Raw genomic sequence first — 13,990 nt, 5'->3', positions numbered from 1 at the left:
GATGATAGAAGTTTATAAAACTACTTTTTCAAAAAAAAAAAGTTTCTAAAACTATTTATGATTCAATGTTCAAAGTGACAAATACACATTTTTTTGATTGATCAGCATATCAACATGTCATATCATCGACAATAAACAAAATATGCAGCCAGCCTTTGAGGAATGAATCGTTTGAGTAAAGCTAAAAGTGTGGAATAAAATAAAATATCCCAAAACTGTGGCCAGTTTTCCATTTAGGGATTCTCAAACCGTTAAATATGCCTACTTTTTAGTAGAACATGTGTTAACTATATAATACACATTTTATAAAACAATGTTTCAGTTCAAGTAAATTCTAAACCATATATTATTCTGATTAACATACTGCATGTTGAGTTACAGAACTGAAATTATTTGTATATATTTTTGAGGTAACTTAGATTGGTAGTGGAAAGTGACCTTAGAACAAATATTTCTTTATGAGGTTTTACGGAATTGTCCGGGAATGACTTCAATAATTTTTGAAAAGTGAATATTGAAATTTGAAAGTATTTTTAATATTTTAGTCAAGTTTACTTTTCTTCAGATTTTTTTGTCATACATGTAATCGTTGTACTTGATTAGTCGTAGAGAGCTAGGGAGATTGAGACAAGTCGAAATCTTATAAGAAGTCTGAAATTGATCACAATAAAATTTATGTGGTTTAGTCAAAAAAAGAAAAAAAAAAGTTGTGGTTAGAAAAGTTGATTTAGCTCTTACGTTAAAGTTATAAACGGCGTGTACTTCTATTTCTTCAAATCCTAACAATGTGGCCCAAGAAACATGTAACAAGCGAAGGAAAGAGCCTTAAGCCAAAGGACTCGAGCGACTCCCGGAAACAAGGAAAGCCACTTTAGAGCGGTTGTATTTGTTAGAGATCATTAACATCACTCTACTCGTAATTACATTTCTCTGTCACATTTATTAATCACCATAACGTCTTCAACTAAAACTTCTTTGTAAGTGAATTCTTTCATTCAGTCTAACTCTAGATGTCAAAAACGAAAAGAAAAGGACATTCTAAACAGATTTTTCATGCCAACCGTGTATTCTATGCAAGTGGTATATCCTACATGTAACATCTTTTCCTTTGTTTGAATAATTCTTCCCTATATTTTTTTGCCTTGTACTCCCTCCAATCATTTTATGAAATATAGAGTATAAGAAAGTAACATGCACAAACACCTTCTAGATTAAGATCTTGATTCGTCTACAAATGGTATAATCATGTTTCTTGTTAATTTGAACTGACATACCACATATGACATAAACAATGTCTATATGTTATATAGATGCAGTAACAGAACCGATTGTCTTTCGAAAAAAATGTAATAGAACCAATCAGTTGTTATTTAGCGAGTTAACCGATATAACAATGTGAAGGATATCATAGTTGGTGGGTTTAGGAGTTCTGAAGGTATTCGAAATTGCGAGTTCAATTCAGTTTTAAAGAAGTGGTTTACATTTTAAACATTTTACCATCAACATTTTCGTAAACATTATTAAATATTATGAATTAAAATTTCAAAATTTCTGTTATAAGAAAAAAAACCAGCGTGAAGAAAGAAATATGTACTAGTAGTAATTTAAATAGCCTTTGACTTGTAAGAAATAACAAAACCATTAATATTCTTAAAAGAAGAAAAAAAAACAATTACGTATACGACTCACATTGTGTAACTATTACACAATGGGCCATATAATATCAAAACAGGCCCACTAACAATGGCCTCAGTCAAAGCCCAAGTAAATATAACCTAAGTTCCGATCGAAAAGTCTTAGCCGTCATCGTCCCCATAACACAACACTCAAACAGAGTAAGGGGAAGCCAGAGAACTCGAAGACGCCATGGGTAAGCCAGTCTAAGTTTCTTACATTCCTCGACTGTTAAACATCTTTTTCGTTTATGTTTGGGTCTTGACTTGTGTTGTGAAATGGAACATGAACAGCGAGGATCAAGGTTCATGAGCTGAGAGAGAAATCAAAAACCGATCTTTCGACTCAGTTGAAAGATTTCAAGGCCGAGCTAGCTCTTCTCCGCGTCGCCAAGGTCACTGGAGGTGCTCCCAACAAGCTCTCTAAGATGTATGTTTTTCCACATCTTCATTTTTGTCACATTTTGAGTGATTTAGCAATTGTTTTTTCACATTGAGTGATTAACGTGACGAACACGTAATCTCTACTATATAGCTCTGTTTATGATTTAGCTAGCGGTAGTGATTAAGGAAGCATAGATCTCAAATGGGTTCTGTTTGTTTTTGGTTTTTAAAGTAAGGTGGTGAGGAAATCAATCGCTCAGGTGTTGACAGTGATCTCACAGAAGCAGAAGCTTGCTCTGAGAGAGGCATACAAGAACAAGAAGTTTTTGCCTCTTGATCTTCGTCCCAAGAAGACTAGAGCTATCAGGAGGAGACTCACCAAGCATCAGGTAAACTCATGTTTTATTCATATCTCGCAATCTCTGTTTACTGTATTGTGTTTAGTAGAAGCAAAAAAACTGATTTTGAGTAATGAACATATGGTGTGTTGATACTGAATGAATTGTTGCTTGCTTTTGGACAGGCATCGCTGAAGACAGAAAGGGAGAAGAAGAAAGAAATGTACTTTCCAATTAGAAAGTATGCTATTAAGGTGTAACCTTGACCTTGTTCTTAATTATTATTAATCACATCATCAATCTTTGTGTTTTGAATATTATCTCTCGAGTGAGTTGGCTACTTGGCTTTTTGTTTTATGTTCCTTTTTACCGATTCTTCTGAATGATAGATTTTGATTCACAAACGCATTATTGTTTTCTGATCAAGCTGTGAGTGAAAGCCTTGGGGTTAAAAATTAAGATGATCATATTTTAAACCGGTTCTACCCTTTACTCCGAATATATATGTCCATTGGATTTGGATCAGTTTGTATATGGTCAAACCAATATTAAGGAAATTGCTGTTTATATCGATTTTTAGAACATCTGCCAAAACTTAATTTTTCTTTCTAGTATTTTAAAAACTTCTAACTATTCCAGTATGGATTCACTGTTGAGTTGTGTATAAGAATATCTGACTTATCATGCCATACGTAAACTGTAATTACACTGTATAATCATGGCATACCAAAATTTATTGGAATAGTAATAGTTTTATTACACTAAAAACATCCACTGATGACATTAAATTAACTTCATGTCTACCTTAATGCAAACGGTAACACATTTATGAGTAGGTGGCTTTCAAAGTGACTAGTGATCAGTGTCATGGTTTTGAACCTTTGATAAATCGATCAGGTTATATATTGGCGGTATTAGAGAAGTAACTGGTGGACAGGCCCGGCCAGTTATTTTGGGATCATTTTCTTTGCATTTGTGCATCCTATGATAACGCCTAAAACGACATCGTATGGAAGTAAACAGTATCGTATTATTTCGTTTCAACATATAGATTTTGCGCAAAAGCCCTTTTATTTCCACTAGTTCTTCATCATTCCCACTCGATTTAGGGTTCTCTAAAATCAAGATCCTCCTTCCCTCTGTGTCGATTTCTTCTGTTCTCCGACGAACGATCTCGCAATGGATAACGAAGAAGTGCTCGACTTCGACGTAGACGACGACGGCATCGACATCGAGCCCAACGACGCGATCGACATGCTCGACGACACCACCAACTCCTCCGACGCCGCCACCTACTTCCCCGACGGCGACCTCGAGCCATACGAAGGCCTCGAGTTCGAATCCGAGGAATCCGCCAAAGCCTTCTACAACTCCTACGCCCGCCGCATCGGCTTCAGCACCCGCGTCAGCTCCTCCCGCCGCTCCCGCCGCGACGGCGCCATCATCCAGCGACAGTTCGTCTGCGCCAAAGAAGGCTTCAGGAACATGAACGAGAAACGCACCAAGGACAGAGAGATCAAACGTCCCAGAACCATCACACGTGTCGGTTGCAAAGCCTCCTTATCCGTTAAGATGCACGACTCCTCCGGTAAATGGGCCGTATCTGGGTTCGTTAAAGAGCACAATCACGAGCTGGTTCCTCCAGATCAGGTCCACTGCTTGAGGTCCCACAGGCAGATCTCGGGCCCCGCCAAGACTTTGATTGACACGTTGCAGGCCGCTGGGATGGGGCCCAGGAGGATAATGTCCGCTCTGATTAAAGAGTACGGTGGGATTAGCAGAGTTGGGTTTACCGAGGTGGATTGTAGGAATTACATGAGGAACAATAGGCAGAAGAGTATACAGGGAGAGATTCAGCTTCTTCTTGATTACTTGAGGCAGATGAATGCTGATAATCCCTCCTTCTTTTACTCCGTCGAGGATGATCATCATCATCATGAGTCTGTTGGTAACGTGTTTTGGGCTGATCCCAAAGCTATAACTGATTTTACTTACTTTGGTGATACGGTGACGTTTGATACGACTTACAGGTCTAATAGGTATCGTTTGCCTTTTGCTCCTTTCACTGGTGTGAACCATCATGGGCAGCCGATTCTGTTTGGATGCGCGTTTATTGTTAATGAGAATGAGGCTTCTTTCGTGTGGCTTTTCAAGACTTGGTTATCAGCGATGTCGGGACGCTCTCCTGTTTCGATTACTACTGATCACGACGCGGTTATACGTGCTGCTGTGATGCAGGTTTTTCCTGAGGCTCGTCACAGGTTCTGCAAGTGGCATATTTTTAAGAAATGTCAGGAGAAGTTGTCTCATGTGTTTCTCAGGCATCCTTCGTTTGAGTCTGATTTACACAAGAGTGTGAATGTGACCGACTCTGTTGAGGATTTTGAGTCCTGCTGGTTTTCGCTTCTTGATAAGTATGAGCTGAGGGATCATGACTGGCTACAAGCGTTGTACTCTGATCGACGCCAGTGGGTTCCTGTCTATCTCCGTGATACATTTTTCGCGGAGATGTCTTCCACTCAGCGTAGTGACAGTATCAACTCGTATTTTGATGGTTACATCAACGCTTCGACTAATCTGAGCCAGTTCTTTAAGCTGTACGAGAAAGCTTTGGAGAGTCGTCTCGAGAAAGAAGTTAAAGCGGATTACGACACGATGAACTCGCCTCCCGTTCTGAAGACTCCGTCTCCGATGGAGAAGCAGGCGTCTGAGCTTTACACGAGGAAGCTGTTCACGAGGTTTCAGGAGGAGCTTGTGGGGACTTTGACTTTCATGGCGTCCAAAGCTGATGACGATGGGGATCTCGGTACCTACCAGGTTGCGAAGTACGGAGAGACTCACAAGGCTCATTGCGTTAAGTTCAACATTTTGGAGATGAGAGCGAACTGCAGTTGCCAGATGTTTGAGTTCTCTGGGATTGTGTGTAGACATATATTGGCGGTCTTCCGTGTCACCAATCTCCTTACGCTTCCGCCTTACTATATCCTGAAAAGATGGACGAGAAATGCCAAGAGCAGTGTTATATTCGATGACTATGGTTTGCATGCGTATGATAATTACTTGGAGTCTCATACTGTCCGGTACAACACCTTACGCCATAAAGCTTTTAGTTTTGTGCAAGAAGCGGGGAAATCTCTGTATACTTGTGACGTCGCTCTAGTTGCTCTGCAAGAAGCTGCCAAGACTGTGTCCTTGGAAATGAAAAACGAAGTTAGGAGAACTATGGCTAACGGGCATGTTAAAGGGAACTCTGCAAGTGGTGGAGAGCAGATACTCCGTAATGAGGACTCTCAGCAAGATGAGCCCGAGGTAACGCATCTTTTGTTCTGGTTTTGTCCTGCACAGTCAGTGTTTTGTAATGGATGACCATATTGGTTCTGGTTTTGCAGGATGAAATGGACAAGAAGATTATTGAGCTCAGAAACGAGCTGGAATTAGCAAACAGGAGATGTGAAGCCTACAGGACTAACCTACTTTCGGTCTTGAAAGAAATGGAAGATCAAAAGTTACAGGTGTCCATCAAAGTGCAGAACATCAAAATCAGCTTAAAGGATAGTCTGTGAAACAAGCAACAAGTTCCAGCTGCCATCATCTTATATGATTGCTCATGTATATTATATCTTAGGTTTTATTGAAAAAGGGACCAATTTTCATTATTTCCCTGTTACAGTAGGTAGTCTTTGCAATAGATTGTACCCTCAATCATTTTCTCAATGAGTAAGAGCATGAAGTTTATTCCTTCCCGTTGAATTGTGATGTTATGTATCTTGCTAGCAGGTTGTTTGATCAAAAAAAAATCTTTCTAGCAGGCTCGTATTGATTCTGATTTTGGGTTTCTTTGTACATGTTCTTGACAATGTGATAGTCACAATCTCTGTTTGTTTTGTCAGGCCATTGATCGAGACAAGAGAGATGTTTGTCAGCAGGAAGTTCACGAGGTCTATGTTCACTTGCCTATCAAGCAGAACTGCAGAAGCACAAGATCTTCACTCATCCCAAATGCTCTTAATGCATAGAAGAACATGATCCCAATGTCTCTGCTTGTTCTTTTTTTAGAATTCGTTTTTAACAATTGGTGTATATTATTTTTGAGTAAATTTCTCAACAGAAATTCCTTAGATCACAAACCAACCATGTGATATTTTCTGATTTGATGAATAAATAATGACACTAGTCGGAAGAAGGAATAAATTAATCACGAGTTTATGCAATCCTAAAACTTGATAGACGATAGTCTCCTAATTATAGTTGGTAATAAAAGTTTAAACGTAGAATGTTTATACACGGAACACCTCAAGACATAGTCCAAATATTCTCTTAATTAAAAATATACGATATGTTGCATAGAAAACATATATATCAACGACATTAAACAATACTATTTAGTGATACCCAAATGAACTTTTGTTTGTGGAGGCGTGGATCGGCTACTATATATATTATCATCATATATGATATTGTGTGGTGCATGTATATCAAAAGCAATATACATTACATGTAATAACAAAAAACAGCTAGATAATGATCAAAATAAATTATGTAATTAATTAAACATGTTCTTCCTATTTTTAATATTTTTTTTTGACCAAAAAAATTTAAACATGTCCAAAAAAATTAAAACTGCTTTAGTTATATTTTTTTGATGTTATGTTTTTTCGAAAAAGTATTGTTTACATAATAAGACGTTGTCGTTTGTATAACACCCAGAGAGTTCTTTTTTTTTTTGACATCACAAAGAGATTTCATTTCATTCTTTAGAAACAATGTAATTAGGAATGTTTCTATTTATATGACACTTTTGTTCACATTATGTTGTTCATTTCATTCTTCGAACCAATCTCATTTTGTGGAAGTCTTTTAATTTAATGGTTTATTAATGTTTTACACTAACAAATTTAAAGTTTGGAATGGAATTACATATAATGTGATTTATAGTAAGAAAACTAATTTTCAATATAATACAAGTAAAACTGTTAAACTCACAAAAAATATATAAAATGTTTACTTTGATTTATATTATTTTAATATAAATGTTTTACATTTTTAATATATTTGTTAAATAAAAATTATAACTTTTATCTCTCTTCTTAGCTCATTAACTAAAAATCACATAAAATAATATACTAATTATAGGTAAAGTAGAAATTTTTAATAACTTTGTTAATATGTTTTCAAATATTTTAAATGTTATTTTGAAACAGATGAAGTATTTATATTCATTACTATAAATGTTTTAAAATTTTAATCTATTTGTTAAATAAAAATATTTTAATAATAAAAATCAATATTTTCTCTGATACATACATGAATAAATACTGATTGATTCAAATACTATCAAAAAGGACAATTATACTGTCGTTGTCTTGAACAACTCAAACCTAACGGCACGTTTGAAGCCGGTGGGAAATAATTATCTTTGATTTATCATTTATTATGCCTCTCCAATCTCATCTTCTTCCTCCTCTTTTTGGCTTTCTTATCCTCATTTCTATTATATTACTATTATTCTTAACATCTTATTGAATTTCCAGCTTGATGAGCTTGTCAAAACCCAAACGTTGAAAACGAAATATACATAAAAATACAAAAACTTTCTCGTGCCTCTCCCCCTTCTTCTTGTTGATTTTACATTTGTTATTACAGCTTTTGTCAACAGATTTGTTAATCAACTTGTGTATCATCTCTCTCTCTCTCTCTCTTTTTCTCGTCTTCTTGATTTATAAACCACTTTTCAAGACTCTAAAATAACAACTTTCTAGACTTTTTCTTCTCTCCAACAAGTGTAAAAGCGTTAGTTATTGAGCTGATGTAAATGTTTTTGTTCATGTAACCTTTCTTTCCACCTTTACTTTTATCTTCTCCGACATAATCTGTGTGTCCTAAAGATTTCGTGATTACCCATTTGCCTCTCTGTTCTTAAACTCTCTTCCAAGATTCAACTGTGCTCTCCTCTGTTCATCGTTGGCTATGATAAGCCTAAAGCTCTCAACTTTATTAGTTCTAACAATCCTCTGTTTTTCACGGGTCTCCTCTGCTTCTTCCGACACTTTCTTCATCAACTGTGGATCGCCGGAGAATGCAACAGTCAACAACCGAACCTTCGTATCCGACAGCAACCTCGGTCGGGAAATCAACGTTTCCTCGGGAGGAGTCTCCGTCACAACCACCGAATCCAACACCCTTCCTCCAGGAACAGAGTCGACTCTGTTTCAGACGGCGAGAGTCTTCTCCAACGAATCAACTTACCGATTCACGATCAACCAACACGGATGGTTCTTGATTCGTCTCTACTTCCAACCCTTCGCCTCATCTTCCCCCCGAGATCTAACCTCAGCTAGATTCTCTGTTTCCTCTCAGAACTTTACTCTGTTCCGACACAACAAACCTTCAACGACCTCTGTTGTGAAAGAATACACTTTAAAAATCTCCACCAGCACTCTCTCTCTCCACTTCCGTCCCGAAACAGGCTCCTTCGCCTTCGTCAACGCCTTGGAAGTCTTCAAGCTTCCAGAGAATCTCCTCCCCGAGGAAGCAGGACTCATTAGTACGACGACAAAGAGTCGCAAACTCAGCACTCACGCCATGGAGACCGTCTCTCGGATAAACATGGGGAACTTGAGCGTCTCTCGTGGTCAAGACAAGCTATGGAGGCAATGGGATGCTGACTCTACCTACATGGGAGTAGCTCACTTTGGTCTCCCTGTGGTAAACCTCAAAGCTGTTAACTTCAGCGCTGGTGGCAACAACATAACAGAGGACATTGCGCCAGTGTACGTCTACGGAACCGCCACGAGGTTGAACTCCGAGGACAATCCAAACACAAACGCCAACTTAACGTGGACGTTCAGAGTCGACCCTGGTTTCGATTACTTTCTCAGGTTCCACTTCTGTAACATCATAGTGGATCATTTCGGGAATCTTCGTCAGATAAGCTTCGACATTTACGTTAACTCGGAGAGAGTTGAGTCTGTTGATATGTCTGAAGTCGCGAATGGAACCTTTGGAGCTCCTTCTTTTGTCGACGCGGTGATGCTGAAGGCGATGAGTTTGGAAGGAGAGTTGAGTCTTTCTATTGGTGGAGTTATGGACGTGTCTTTTTACCCTGTGTCTTTCATTAACGGGTTTGAGATTATGAAGCTTAGCAATGATAAGAAGAGTGTTGATGCTTCTGATGCTGTTTCTCCGAAGGGTAAAAAGAGTTCGAAACCGAGTATTGGATTGATAGGTGGAGTAGCTGCAGCTCTGTGTGTTGCTTTAGTGTTTGGTGTGGTTATACTTTCTTTGTGCATAAGGAGAAGAAGACAAATACAGACTGGAGATGAGGAGATTAAGCAGCAGAACGAAACAGGTGAAAGCTTGATATTTTCCAGCTCGAAGATCGGTTATCGATACCCTTTGGCTTTAATCAAAGAAGCAACTGATGACTTTAACGAAAGTTTAGTGATTGGAGTTGGTGGGTTTGGTAAAGTCTACAAAGGTGTCTTGAGAGACAAGACCGAGATAGCCGTGAAGCGCGCTGCTCCAAAATCTCGCCAAGGTCTAGCTGAGTTCAAGACAGAGATTGAGATGCTGTCTCAGTTCAGACACAGACACTTGGTTTCTTTGATTGGGTACTGTGATGAGAACAGTGAGATGATCATTGTGTATGAGTATATGGAGAAGGGGACACTTAAGGATCACTTGTATGACTCAGAGAATCAAAGGTTGAGTTGGAGACAAAGGCTTGAGATATGTGTTGGTGCAGCTAGAGGGCTTCACTATCTCCACACAGGCTCAACAAGAGCGGTCATACACCGCGATGTGAAGTCGGCTAATATTTTATTAGATGATAATTTCATGGCCAAAGTTGCGGATTTTGGATTGTCTAAGACTGGTCCTGATCTGGACCAGACTCATGTGAGTACCGCGGTTAAAGGAAGCTTTGGTTATCTTGATCCAGAGTACTTGACAAGACAGCAGTTGACTGAGAAGTCAGATGTTTACTCTTTCGGTGTGGTAATGCTTGAAGTACTATGCGGGAGACCGGTCATTGATCCATCTCTTCCGAGAGAGAAAGTGAATTTGATCGAATGGGCGATGAAGTTGGTGAAGAAAGGGAAGATGGAAGAGATCATAGACCCTTTTCTTGATGGGAATGTGAAGCTTGAGGAGGTGAAGAAGTACTGTGAGTTGACAGAGAAGTGTTTGGCTCAAAATGGAGTTGAGAGACCAACAATGGGAGACTTGTTGTGGAACCTAGAGTTCATGCTTCAGGTTCAAACGAAAGATGAGAAAGAAGCAATGGTGGATGATGGTCCAGAGGCTAGTGTTGTGGGGTCAACGGTGCAGTTTAGTGTGAATGGAATGGGAGATATAGAAGGGGTCTCAATGAGTAAGGTTTTCGCGCGAATGGTGGTGGGAGAAGAAACGAGAGAAAGAGATTGATCTGAAGAAGAAGAGTATATAAGTTACTATAGAGTGTTGTTTGAACAGGAGGAGAAGGAGAGAACACACTATTTGTTTATGCATTGTTTGTATACATGCACTGCAAATCCTAAACATATTATTGCTATTCTTTTCTATATATTTATTTGCATTAATACTTTTCATTTTTGTTGCATGCGTGTGGTGGCATGATAGCTTTTGGTTTATCGCTACAGATGTAGTAAATTCACTACTAGCTAAGGCCAATAGACATGTTCATATATGTGGAACACAAAGTTATAGAAATATATGTGGATATTCAGGTAATATCTCGTTTTGTAGTATGTAGTGGTGCATGTAGAAAGATTAAAAAAATAGTTATTTATATTACCGAAATATATTTACTTTTTCTTTCACCTATTTAAAAATGACTTTAAATTAAACATGTTTAAACTGGAGTAATGAAAAAATTATAACTAATGATGTCAGATATCGTGTAACCTTAGCAAAAAAATAAAAAATAAATTACAAACTGAGTAAACAAAATTGTTCAAATATCTAAAAATTAATGCACTGACCATCATACGAAGTGGAACCTAGAGACCAAGGGAACAGACGTGAAAAGTCCACTAACCATAACCGTAATTGATGGGAGGTGCTACAATTAGATCCTCAGTACAGAGAGGAGAGTGAGTAGGTGACCAATGGCCCATGATAAGTGTGTTGCCCTTGTTGGAAGGAAAGATAGATCAATCATCTATTAGGCATTGAGGGTCTGACGAAAACAACAAAGATCTGACAAATACTCTCGACTCTTGTCGTGTGCTATTCTATCTAGAATACGACAAAAATGAGATTAAGACAAATATGGATCCATGCGAGATTTGCGGATAAATTTTATTTTGTGGCTTAAAAAAGAGATGACATTTGAAATTCTAAAAAAACATATGAATTTTCTGCGAAAAGGTTTCTTCACGTCCTTTGGAACCTTTGTAAATTAGTCGTTGACTCGTTGTAACACCCAAAAAAACTACTAGTTATTAGTAACTTAAATAGAAAAGACAATGTTCCATGGCTCTAGTTCCATTAATATAAAGCCGGCTACGCTCTTAGTTTTGTTGATAACCAAAATAAAATGGGCATGAATCTTCTTCACGTCCTTTGATCGTGGCGGCACGAAAAGAGTGGGCATTAATAATCAAGAGTCAACAAAAGTTAATGACAAAAAAGTCAATATATGAGTGGAATTGTAAAATCATTTCCTTAATATAATGTTTAATGCTTACATATGTTAATCCACTATCACCGCCTTGGACCAGAGAATTTTAGTAGGTGGGAATATTTTGGTGATTTTACATATAAAAGTGCACTTTAAATCAATACTATAGTGGCAAAAACCACTCTCAGAAACTCTCTTGTTATGGACCCTCCACGGGCTGAACTTTGAGCCTGAGACCTTTTAAATTTCTAATGAAAAATTGGTGCACAAAAAAAAAATCAATACTATAGTAAATGTCAATAAAAATACCATTTTAGTTTTCTATGATCAGATGACTTTTTTTAGTTGAAGACTTTTGCGGAATTTTGTTAAAAGTTTTTCATTAAGTTGGTCAAGTGAAGTAGTTAGCTAGTCTTGTAGCCATTTATTACAGATTTAAGTTTTGATTTTTATTGGACCGACTTGTAAATGACCAATATGAAACATCAGTCTACATGCATTAGATCCTTGACCACTCACTGATACTATTTCAAGCTATGACTAAGATAGTAGAAAGTTCTGTCATTTACATTTCGTGGATTAATTTCTTCAGAAATAATAAAGATCTTCAAATTCACAAAAAAAAAAAAAACGAATTACAAACACATTTTGGTTCTCTTCTTTCGAACGTTTAGTACATCTATCAAGTAATTATAAACTTAAAGTGTCATACATGAGACTATGTGTGGCAAAAGACGACGATTGATGCGAGAGAGGCTTCACTTGTCTACGTTGGTCTCCTGTAGATCACAACATGTTATGAACTTCATTTTGGCACTATTGCATTCCTTTTTCCCCACCTGAGTGCACACAAACATTAATGTCTTCATCATGTACGAGTAAAAAAAATCATTGACATCTAGATATCGTTCTCCATGAGCAACTGCACTTCAGGTTCGGGTATGAAGATACTCAACGTTTATATGGCTTTGAATCAAAATGAACCCATTGTCTCATGAAAAACTTAATGGCAAGTTCAAAAGAAGACTTACCTTGGTATCAAGAAGCATATCTCCGTTACTGTCAGATATGAGGCTAGCACCAAGGGCTTTTAGCCATTCAGAACCCACTTCCATACCATCGCTTTCCTTTTCACCAGTACTTTGGCCTGAAGCACCAGTAAAGCCCAACACTTGGGCTAAGTATGAAATTGGGATTGTAGGACACAACTCCGAGATATAAGACTCACTGCTTTGTAACTCATCTTCTCCACATAGAGATCTGCAAATAAAAAATGAAAACGTTTTCGTTCCATCCTTTTTATTTCTTCATTTATCCTATTCCATTGCTCAAACATATCAAAACAAGTTTCATGTGTAATATGTCTCTCACCTCACCTGTCAACCATAAGGTAATTGTTCATGTTTGGCGCAGTCTTGTAAAGTCTGAAGAACGGAACATAATTTCCTTATGTAACAGCTGCACGAACTGAGAGAGCATGTCTAACTGCTTCATCCTTCTTAGCTTCTTTGGATAATCTACAGCAACAAATTCATAGACCACAAAAATTACTCAGCCTCATGCATATATACCCAATTAAAAAAAAAAAAAAAAAAAGGAGTAACCTCTTCACGTTGGTCACTATTCGTTAACTCCAATACTATTCTCAGTGGATCACTCAAATTTTTCTCCAACTATTTCCAAATTCAACAAATCTCTTAGCTTTTAAAATCAACAAATTATATATAAATCTTACCCCCATTAACACCTCCTTAGTGTAGAAAGAGTAGTTATGATTGAAGGTTGGGGAAACATGAGGAAACTAAACGTGAGCAAATGACATGAGTATAAATAAAATCCTAGTTTTAAAGATTGTTTCTCTTTTAATAATAAGATAATAGTGAATATAAAAATAATATGTCAAATGAATTAGTTAACCTATAAGATCTATAGACTACAGTAAATGCTGGGTTAAAATGTCACTGATTAGGTTT

The 13,990-nt window shown here is 37.4% G+C and overlaps 3 protein-coding genes across 4 annotated transcripts; all 3 read left to right on the top strand.

Moving 5' to 3' along the window:
• Positions 1-1,777: 1,777 nt before the first annotated feature.
• LOC103857864 (60S ribosomal protein L35-2) lies at positions 1,778-2,821 on the top strand. The gene is made up of 4 exons (XM_009135113.3): positions 1,778-1,870; positions 1,968-2,103; positions 2,290-2,446; positions 2,581-2,821. The coding sequence occupies exons 1-4, from the start codon at positions 1,867-1,869 to the stop codon at positions 2,653-2,655; spliced, it is 372 nt and encodes a 123-aa protein (XP_009133361.1). The 5' UTR covers positions 1,778-1,866; the 3' UTR covers positions 2,656-2,821.
• Positions 2,822-3,052: 231 nt separating this feature from the next.
• On the top strand, positions 3,053-8,273 carry LOC103857863 (protein FAR1-RELATED SEQUENCE 5). Of its 2 annotated transcripts, XM_018657920.2 has the most exons (3): positions 3,053-5,704; positions 5,785-6,004; positions 6,286-8,273. In XM_018657920.2, the coding sequence occupies exons 1-2, from the start codon at positions 3,575-3,577 to the stop codon at positions 5,956-5,958; spliced, it is 2,304 nt and encodes a 767-aa protein (XP_018513436.1). In that variant the 5' UTR covers positions 3,053-3,574; the 3' UTR covers positions 5,959-6,004; positions 6,286-8,273. The 2 variants fall into 2 exon arrangements, with proteins under 2 accessions (XP_018513436.1, XP_009133360.1); XM_009135112.3 differs by lacking the exon at positions 6,286-8,273 and having other exon boundaries at positions 5,785-6,138.
• A 27-nt stretch (positions 8,274-8,300) lies between these two features.
• On the top strand, positions 8,301-10,987 carry LOC103857862 (probable receptor-like protein kinase At2g39360). Its single transcript, XM_009135111.2, has one exon. The coding sequence runs from the start codon at positions 8,363-8,365 to the stop codon at positions 10,817-10,819; it is 2,457 nt and encodes an 818-aa protein (XP_009133359.1). The 5' UTR covers positions 8,301-8,362; the 3' UTR covers positions 10,820-10,987.
• The last annotated feature ends 3,003 nt before the right edge of the window (positions 10,988-13,990 follow it).

Source organism: Brassica rapa, chromosome A03, assembly GCF_000309985.2.
Source record: "Brassica rapa cultivar Chiifu-401-42 chromosome A03, CAAS_Brap_v3.01, whole genome shotgun sequence".
In the NCBI taxonomy this organism is placed as follows: Eukaryota; Viridiplantae; Streptophyta; class Magnoliopsida; order Brassicales; family Brassicaceae; genus Brassica; species Brassica rapa.
The sequence above is the reverse complement of the archived record's forward strand: the minus strand, read 5'-3'. Positions and strand labels throughout refer to the sequence as shown.